Source organism: Aulonocara stuartgranti (genome assembly GCF_965226115.1).
Source record: "Aulonocara stuartgranti genome assembly, chromosome: 7".
Taxonomy (NCBI): Eukaryota; Metazoa; Chordata; class Actinopteri; order Cichliformes; family Cichlidae; genus Aulonocara; species Aulonocara stuartgranti.
In genome coordinates, this window is record NC_138945.1 from 657,241 (window position 1) to 667,042 (window position 9,802).

General features: G+C 50.5%; 1 protein-coding gene across 1 annotated transcript; it reads right to left on the reverse strand.

The window, feature by feature from the left end:
* Positions 1–539: 539 nt before the first annotated feature.
* Positions 540–3,820, reverse strand: irx5b (iroquois homeobox 5b). The gene is made up of 3 exons (XM_082538678.1): positions 2,983–3,820; positions 1,969–2,374; positions 540–1,229 (listed from the first exon to the last, which is right to left on the reverse strand). The coding sequence occupies exons 1-3, from the start codon at positions 3,205–3,207 to the stop codon at positions 682–684; spliced, it is 1,179 nt and encodes a 392-aa protein (XP_082394804.1). The 5' UTR covers positions 3,208–3,820; the 3' UTR covers positions 540–681.
* Positions 3,821–9,802: the final 5,982 nt, after the last annotated feature.

The window sequence follows — 9,802 nt, forward strand, 5'->3', positions numbered from 1 at the left end:
AAGATGAATTAATTAGAAGCTAAATTACAAAAGGATTCATTTAAATATTTAACACGATGCTCATATTTAGGTTTGAATTTCAGTTTGTTTCTGTGTTTAAATTATTACATATAATAAATGTAATAATATAATTATAAAAGCACAAACTGAATCACATTAAAGACGAAACGACTCCATAAATCTAATCAGATGCAGAAAAAAGGTCATTTTGTAAATGAAGAACAGATTTTTATTGGTTAAACCTGGACGTTTGTTTTGGTTGGATGGTTGTGAGAGGACGCCGCTCGCGTGCGCTGCTCTGGATTTAATCAAAGCGTCAGTTTTACAGCAGCTCAGTGAACGCGGCGCCGTCCTCTGCACTTTATTTAAAGATCAATAACAGCTGGATGACGGCTCGTTAAACGTGTGGTGGATTTGAACTGAAACATGGATAATGTTGTTAGAAATGCGAGCGAGGTGACACGAGCGCGTGAACGGGCCGCTGAGGCCGCGGCTCGTTAAATCAGCAGCTCGTTATCTGCGTGTGAAGAAGAGCAGGCGGGTTAATAAAACTAGGCTTTAATGATACGTGAGGATTACAAACATCTGATCAACATAGAAAAACTGTCTCAAATTCAACCTTCCTGTTAACAAATCAGTCTGCCCCGCCCCCCGGGGGCCGCGCAGACCCGTGGAGGCGCTCTACACGTTCGCCGTGCCTCTGCTGTGCTCGTGTGGCTCCAACTGGCTCTGGCAGCGCAGCCGGCGGTCTCGGGCCGCCGTCTGCAGTAATCCGTTTAACGACGAGGCGCCGCTGTGCAGGGGCCCCGGGGGGCCGTAGGCGGAGTATCCGGGGATGAAGGGGGAGGCGTAATAGAAGTGTCGGGGCAAGGCGGGGCCATGGGGGAACGGGGTCCGTTGCTGTCCCGCCCCCACGCTCTGTGCAGAGTCACTACATCCTTTGCTTTTGTCCGAAGACGTGGCGATCTCAGCCAGCGACCAGAGTTTGGGTTTGGGGGCCACGTTCGGCCCCTGGGTGGTGCCGCAGGGGCGCTCCTTAGACCGCGGGCTCGGCGTGCGCGTCCCCTCCAGCACTCTGAGCGAGACGCTCAGAGTGGGGGCGCTCCGAGGAGGGTCCGCCGACATGTCCACGGGTCTCCGGTCCACGGGGGAATCCTTAAAGTCCAGCTCGTCGAATCCTCGATCGGCGTCGCTGCCGCCGTCCTCTCTGAACGCCAAACTGCGGGAGTCTGGGGGGGGAGGTGGGACAGGCCAGGTCAGACCAAACACACATCAGGGTTCAGCGTGCAGGGTTATGAGTTTGATTCAAACACACACAAACAAAATGCACTGCATATTAGACCCCGCCCCCTCACATCTGCCTTATGGTCACAGTTTCCGCAGCCCAAACAAAATCAGCAGCCAATCAGCAGCTGCTCTCACGACCAATAAATCGACTTTAAAGAAGAAAGAAAAGAGTTCAGCCTGAAAGTGTTTGATTCGTCCAGATCAATGACATCAGTGAGAAATAATCAATCAGAAGAACGCCGCCACCGACCGTCTCCACGCTTCAGCATCATTAAACGCACTCAGCTCCCAACATCTTCTCCCGCTTCTCTCGCCGTGCGCCTGCCGCTCTTCACTTTTTAAAAAACGGGTCCAGAACATTCTTTGATTTTAACCGATGATCTGATGAAATGATGAAAATCTGAAGCTGATCAATAATCTGATCTATGAACAAACAGGAGCAGTAACAACGACAGACCTGATCAGGACGAGCCGCTCGCTCTGCTCACACTCAGAACTAAAACCAACCTCATGAAACTGTTTCCACTGCAGCCGCTGCGATGATGTCATCACCTACAAGAACGGACGGAGAGGAGCGCCGGCAAACGTCTCCGGGTTCCCGACGCGTGTCACGTGCAGGTCATTTTAAAACCCATCAATTAATCGATCAATCAATGGATGGACCCCTCCCCCCTCACTCACCAGCTTCACGCTTCGGCTCCGTCTCCTCGCTGCTCGCCTTCAGTGGCTCCTCGTCCTCTTCGTTGCGTTCCAGGTCGATGTTGTCCTCCTCTTCCTCGTCCTCGCTCCTGTTCCGTGGCGTCCACGTCATCTTGTTCTCCTTCTTCAGCCGGCGCCGGGCGTTGGCGAACCAGGTGGACACCTGCGTCAGGGTCATCTTCGTGATGATGGCCAGCATGATCTTCTCGCCCTTGGTGGGGTACGGGTTCTTCCGGTGCTCGCTAAGCCAGGCCTTCAGCGTGGCCGTGGCATCCCGTGTGGCGTTCTTCCTGTAGGCGGGGTCTCCATACGGATATGGGCCCAGCGCCCCAAACGGGTGGTAGTCCAAGGACCCGGAGATGCCCGAGGACGGGTCGTAACCCGGACTCTGAAACAGAAACCATCATGTTAGTGGTCAGCTCGAGTTCCCACGCAGTTTAACCCGAGGGTCACATGACCACACGGCTTCAAACTACAGACCCAAACACAGAAGGAGGAAAGACCTCGCTCAGTTTAATCCACCTGAAAAATCTCACAGCCTCACAGAAATGTACAATGTTCCTCCTTCAATTTAAAATACATTTAAAAAAATAATTTAAAAAAATGAATTAAAGAATAAGTAAAAATATATATAAAAATAAAAATGTAAAAACAAAAATAAGTTAAAAAAACCATTAAAAATAATTTACAATTTTTTTTAAATAAAATAAATTAAAGAATAATTAAAACTAAATTTAAAAATTTAATTAATAAATATAAATAATAATTAATTCAAAAATAAAAGACAAATAATTAAAAATTATTTTTATCTTATAAATAAGATTTTTAAAAAGATAAAAAAACAGATTAAAAATGAATTTTAAATAAATGTAATAATAAATTCAAAAATCATTGAAAATAAATGAGAAAAATAACTTTTTGAAGAGCAGATATTTTCATTGTACGGACCGGAACCAGACCCGGACCCGAGCCCTGGCCGTCTCCGCGCGCACTCACCACATAGGAGCTGAGCGCCGCGGCGGCGCGCGGCTCCCCTCCGTAGGGCAGCTGGGGGCCGAAGCCGGGGGAGGTCGCCGGTCCGGAGTACGGAGCGAAGGCGGAGCCGGACGCGGAGCGGCCGAGCTCCTCGGAGCGCGCTCCCAGGAGGAGGCCGGAGCCGAAGGAGGAGTGCAGAGCCAGAGGCGCGTGGGGCTGGAACAGGAAGCCCTGAGGGTACGACATGACTTTTACGCGCGGGAGAAGTCGCGTCGGAGCGCGGGACGGAGGAGGGAAAAGCGGGCGGAGAGGAGCGGGAGTTCCAGGAGCATCGCAGGAGGCTCGCGGCGGCACTTTGTCCGCTCCGGCTCTGCGCACCCGATCTGCGCCGAACCCGCAGACAGACTGAGCGGAGAGGAGGCTCAGCTCCACCTCCGCACGCTCACACCTCCTCCTGCTCGCTCTCTCCTCTCCCCTCAGCCCGCGCGCACTCTGCGAGCAGGTGGAACTAACGCGACCCTACAAAATAAAAGCACCAGGATAATAAGGCTTCACGTTCCTCACACCTGCAGAGTTTCTGACTGTTTGTGCACGAAACACGTCATCAAAGTGCGCCGTGGACCAACATGTAGTTTATGAAATATTCCAAATGATTCGTGACAAACAAATATTACTCCACTCTTTAGCTCCTTTGGTTTGACTTAGCCAATAAAAACTTTGGGTTTAGGTTTAGCCAATAAAAATGCTTGGTTAGGTTCTTGGTTTAAATAAACTCCCAGCAGGACACAAACATGAGTTGATGTGTGTTCGGAGCTCAGAGGGTTTAAACCTGCATTACACCTGCCGGCCACCAGATGGCGATAGCAGTGGTTTCAAAGTGACTGTAGCTTTGCAGAGGTTTCTCATGTGACGTCACGCACACATTGGATTGGACGTGATACGACCTGCATTCACTTTGGTTGTTAGCAGGTTGCTGCGTTCACTTGTAGCTTGCACTGAAGACGACGATACGTCTGCAAACGCTCAACAAGAGCTCGCTGAGTGGGATTAAAACTTGAAAATGTGAGCTCCAAACAGGAAATAGAAATAATTCACCCTCAGAGTTCAGAGTTGAACGACTTTTGCTTTAAAGGCAAATGATTATAATTTCATTTTTAGTAGTTGGCAGGTGTTTGCAGACAAGTTGGCATCTTCCATACAAACTATAGCAAAGAGAGGTTATCCTGCTGTGTTTCAGGAGGAAGGATTATGCTCATTGGCTAAAACATGTGATTAGCTGGTCATTAGCCAATGAGTGCGCGGTTCAACAGCTCTGGTTAAAAAAAAAACGCTCATGCTGAGGTTTTGAAACGTAAGTAGATGACGTATCAGATGCTACATCACAATTAACAGCCACAGGGGTCAGTAGGAACAACTTTAACTTCTACACAGAGGAAAAATCATCAGAGGGGCGGGGTTTGAGTGTAAAAGTTACATTCCTTCATTCATTTTCAGTTTAATTGATTACTTCCTGTGGAAATGTCATCAGTTCTAATTGTGTGACTTAAGAAGCGTTCAGGACGTGATGTCACTTCAGGTGTTCGGGATTCCACTGATGCGTAACAGGTGACAGTGTGAGCAGGACAGATGCCGTGACAGGCAGTACAATCCGGTGAAACATCAAACCAGGCCGTCCCGCTCTCGCGTATTTTAGCGTTCTCTGCTGAACAGTGTTGAATTATGAACTTGGTGGCGATCAATCTGCGGACTGATTGGTGTGCGTGTGGGAGAGCGTGGACAGCTGTGGCTGATGCTGAGTGTCCTGAGAGCAGCTCAGTGAACTTTGAGGATCTAAGCCCACACCGCCTCCGCCTAATCTGATTAGTGGGGACTATAATTAGCAGAGTGCCAGCAAGGAGAATACTTCCCGCGTCAGTGGAAGTCCGGTCGCTGCTTTTCGGTGAAACCAGCTGAAGTCCATCTCTAATGGCCACGTCCACGGATTTTCAGAACGAGGCTGCAGGAATTTCCACGTTTGCAGGTAGGAGCACAGCGAGGAAGCCGAGTTCGGTGCATTAACTGATTAGATTAGATTAGATTAGATTAGATTAGATAGAACTTTATTAATCCCTCGGGTGGGTTCCTCTGGGAAATTCGATTTCCAAAAAAGCACAGCAACGACCGAAGTTACAGAGTTACAGAATATTATATATATATATATATATATATATATATATATATATATATATATATATATATATATAATACACACACACACACACACACACACACATATATATAAATACAGAGACAATATAAATAAAATATACGAAGGGGATAAATAGAATAAATAGGAATAAAAATAAAAATACAAGTGAATTGCACATTTCAAGTATTGAGTCTATTGCACCGTTGACTATTTACAAAAGGTATTGCACAGTGAGGTGAAGAGGCACTACAGCTTAGTTGTTCCCCTCTCCTTTGTCCTCCTGTTTCCCCTCCCTCTCCCCTCCAGGGAGGAGTTAAACAGTCTGATGGCGTGTGGGACAAAGGAGTTTTTAAGTCTGTTAGTTCTTGTCTTTGGGAGAAGCAACCTGTCACTGAACAGACTCTTCTGGTTGTTTATGGCCGTGTGCAGAGGATGTCTGGCATTGTCCATAATGTCCATCAGTTTCTTTAATGTCTTTAATGTTTCTTTAATGTCAACTGCTGTTGATCCCAACACTCCACAGGCCATTTCAGGAGGCACGCCGTCACAGGTTCTCTCTCACAAACGTCATCCTGTTTGGAAATCATACTTTGAGATGTAAACAATAGTTACTACTACGAATATTGATTTGCTGCAGTGAATCCTGGGTAAAGTGAGCAGCCTCTCTCCGGCTGCACTGAGGGGGAAACAATGCGAGTCGGCTGATCCTCTGCAGAGGCTAAGCAGTTTAACAGAGACGTTTTCATGCTTTTTTAAGCATCTTTCATTAAAGCCCTCTGCACCGGCTGAGGTGCGCGCCTCTCCTCCTCCGCCTCCTCCTCGGGTGCTGATGATGCTCAGGAGGGCGAGCCCACCGAGGGCTTCCTGCTGGATGGAGTAATGACTCGGAAAAGCTCTTTCATCATCTCCACGGCGAGCCCCCCAGCAGGCCCGCCCCTGGAATGACACTGTTCTGCTGTTTTATCATATCAAAAAGTTATGTTCACAATTTGCACGAACAAAGTCGAACACTGAGGGAAGTGTGGCGGCGGCGTTTCCCCCGTATTCTCAGTGGCACGACTCTTTTGTGAAGATTTTCACATGAAAGGAGCGCTCGTTTGTTTCCTCCAGCAGCTCCCGAATGAGCTCAGCCCGCAGGGCAGATGTCCAGAGGTTACTTAAAGACTGTGTGTTTAATTAATTGGAAAACACTCGTTTTTAATAGTTATTATTCAAGTATGAAATGCAATCCTTGTAATCTGTGTGCACACATAATTAGCACCCATGAGATTTCAGCATGCAGTGCTTCAGAGAGGAGACGGTCACATCAAACCGGTGCACATCCTCATTCAATGGTTGTTTACACGCTGATCAATGAGCACTGTAATCAGATGAGAGGCAGAATTTAAGAGTGCAGCGGCAAGTCCATCGGCAGGAAATCAGTCTGCACTCAGGTCTGATCCTCTCACGGCTGTCTGACGATGTGCTGGATATCTGGGCTCAGACCGAAGCTGTTTGCATTACAGAAAACCTCTACAAACCAGGTGTGAGGGGACAGGTATGAGGGGGGACAGGTGTGACAGAGGACAGGTGTGAGGGAGGACAGGTGTGAAAGAGAACAGGAGTGAGGGGACAGGTGTGAGGGAGGACAGGTGTGAGGGTACAGGTGTGAGAGAGGACAGGTGTGAGTGGGGACAGGTGTGAGTGGGGACAGGTGTGAAAGAGAACAGGTGTGAGGGGATAGGTGTGACGGGGGACAGGTGTGACAGGACAGGTGTGAAAGAGAACAGGTGTGAGAGAGGACAGAGCTGAGTGGGGACAGGTGTGAGAGGACAGGTGTGAAAGAGAACAGGTGTGAGAGAGGACAGAGCTGAGTGGGGACAGGTGTGAGAGGACAGGTGTGAGGGGAAACAGGTGTGTGAGAGGACAGGTGTGAGAGAGGACAGGTGTGAGAGAGGACAGGTGTGAGTGGGGACAGGGTTAGGGGACGGTGTGAGTGGGGACAGGTGTGAGAGGACAGGTGTGAGGAGACACAGGTGTGAAAGAGAACAGGTGTGAGAGAGGACAGGTGTGAGGGAGGACAGGTGTGAGGGGACAGGTGTGAGGAGACACAGGTGTGAAAGAGAACAGGTGTGAGAGAGGACAGGTGTGAGAGAGGACAGGTGTGAGAGAGGACAGGTGTGAGGAGAGACAGGTGTGAAAGAGAACAGGTGTGAGAGAGGACAGGTGTGAGGGAGGACAGGTGTGAGGGGACAGGTGTGAGGAGACACAGGTGTGAAAGAGAACAGGTGTGAGAGAGGACAGGTGTGAGAGAGGACAGGTGTGAGAGAGGACAGGTGTGAGGAGAGACAGGTGTGAAAGAGAACAGGTGTGAGAGAGGACAGGTGTGAGGGAGAACCTGTGTGAGAGAGGACAGGTGTGAGAGGACAGGTTTGAGAGAGAACAGGTGTGAGGGAGGACAGGTGTGAAGGTACAGGTGTGAGAGAGGACAGGTGTGAGGGGACAGGTGTGAGAGAGGACATGTGTGAGGGGGGACAGGTGTGAGAGGACAGGTGTGAGGAGACACAGGTGTGAAAGAGAACAGGTGTGAGAGAGGACAGGTGTGAGGGAGGACAGGTGTGAGGGGACAGGTGTGAGGAGACACAGGTGTGAAAGAGAACAGGTGTGAGAGAGGACAGGTGTGAGAGAGGACAGGTGTGAGAGAGGACAGGTGTGAGGAGAGACAGGTGTGAAAGAGAACAGGTGTGAGAGAGGACAGGTGTGAGGGAGGACAGGTGTGAGGGGACAGGTGTGAGGAGACACAGGTGTGAAAGAGAACAGGTGTGAGAGAGGACAGGTGTGAGAGAGGACAGGTGTGAGAGAGGACAGGTGTGAGGAGAGACAGGTGTGAAAGAGAACAGGTGTGAGAGAGAACAGGTGTGAGGGAGGACAGGTGTGAAGGTACAGGTGTGAGAGAGGACAGGTGTGAGGGGACAGGTGTGAGAGAGGACATGTGTGAGGGGGGACAGGTGTGAGGGGGCACAGGTGTGAAATAGAACAGGTGTGAGGGGACAGGTGTGAGAGGGGACAGGTGTGAAAGAGAACAGGTGTAGAGGACAGGTGTGATGGGGACAGGTCTGAGAGGATAGATGTGAGAAGGGCAGGTCTGATAGGGAACAGGTGTGAGAGGACAGGTGTGAGAGAGAACCTGTGTGAGAGAGGACAGGTGTGAGAGGACAGGTTTGAGAGAGAACACGTGTGAGAGGGGACAGGTTTGAAAAAGAACAGGTGTGAGAGGGGACAGGTCTGAGAGGGGACAGGTGTGAGGGGGGAAAGGTCTGAGAGGGTACAGGTGTGAGAGGAACGGTGTGAGTGGGGACAGGTGTGAGGGGACAGGTGTGAGGGGGAAAGGTGAGAGAGGGGACAGGTGTGAGAGAGGACAGGTGTGAGGGGACAGGTGTGAGAGGACAGGTGTGAGGGGGGACAGGTGTGAGAGGTCAGTGTGAGGGGGGACAGGTGTGAAGAGGGGACATGTGTGAGAGGACAGGTGTGAGGGGGGACAGGTGTGAGGGGACAGGTGTGAGGGGGAACAGGTGTGAGAGGACAGGTGTGAGAGGACAGGTGTTAGAGGACAGGTGTGAGAGAGAACAGGTGTGAGAGAACAGGTGTGAGTGGGGACAGGTGTGAGTGGGGACAGGTGTGAGTGGGGACAGGTGTGAAAGAGAACAGGTGTGAGGGGATAGGTGTGACGGGGGACAGATGTGAGAGGACAGGTGTGAAAGAGAACAGGTGTGAGAGAGGACAGAGCTGAGTGGGGACAGGTGTGAGAGGACAGGTGTGAGGGGAAACAGGTGTGAAAGAGAACAGGTGTGAGAGAGGACAGGTGTGAGAGAGGACAGGTGTGAGTGGGGACAGGGTTAGGGGACGGTGTGAGTGGGGGCAGGTGTGAGAGGACAGGTGTGAGGAGACACAGGTGTGAAAGAGAACAGGTGTGAGAGAGGACAGGTGTGAGGGAGGACAGGTGTGAGGGGACAGGTGTGAGAGAGGACAGGTGTGAGGAGAGACAGGTGTGAAAGAGAACAGGTGTGAGGGAGGACAGGTGTGAAGGTACAGGTGTGAGAGAGGACAGGTGTGAGTGGAAAGGGGTGAGGGGAGACAGGTGTGAAAGAGAACAGGTGTGAGGGGACAGGTGTGAGAGAGGACATGTGTGAGGGGGGACAGGTGTGAGGGGGCACAGGTGTGAAATAGAACAGGTGTGAGGGGACAGGTGTGAGAGGGGACAGGTGTGAAAGAGAACAGGTGTGAGAGGACAGGTGTGATGGGGGACAGGTCTGAGAGGATAGATGTGAGAAGGGCAGGTCTGATAGGGAACAGGTGTGAGAGGACAGGTGTGAGAGAGAACCTGTGTGAGAGAGGACAGGTGTGAGAGGACAGGTGTGAGAGAGAACACGTGTGAGAGGGGACAGGTTTGAAAAAGAACAGGTGTGAGAGGACAGGTGTGATGGGGGACAGGTCTGAGAGGATAGATGTGAGAAGGGCAGGTCTGATAGGGAACAGGTGTGAGAGGACAGGTGTGAGAGAGAACCTGTGTGAGAGAGGACAGGTGTGAGAGGACAGGTGTGAGAGAGAACACGTGTGAGAGGGGACAGGTCTGAGAGGGGACAGGTGTGAGGGGGGAAAGGTCTGAGAGGGTAC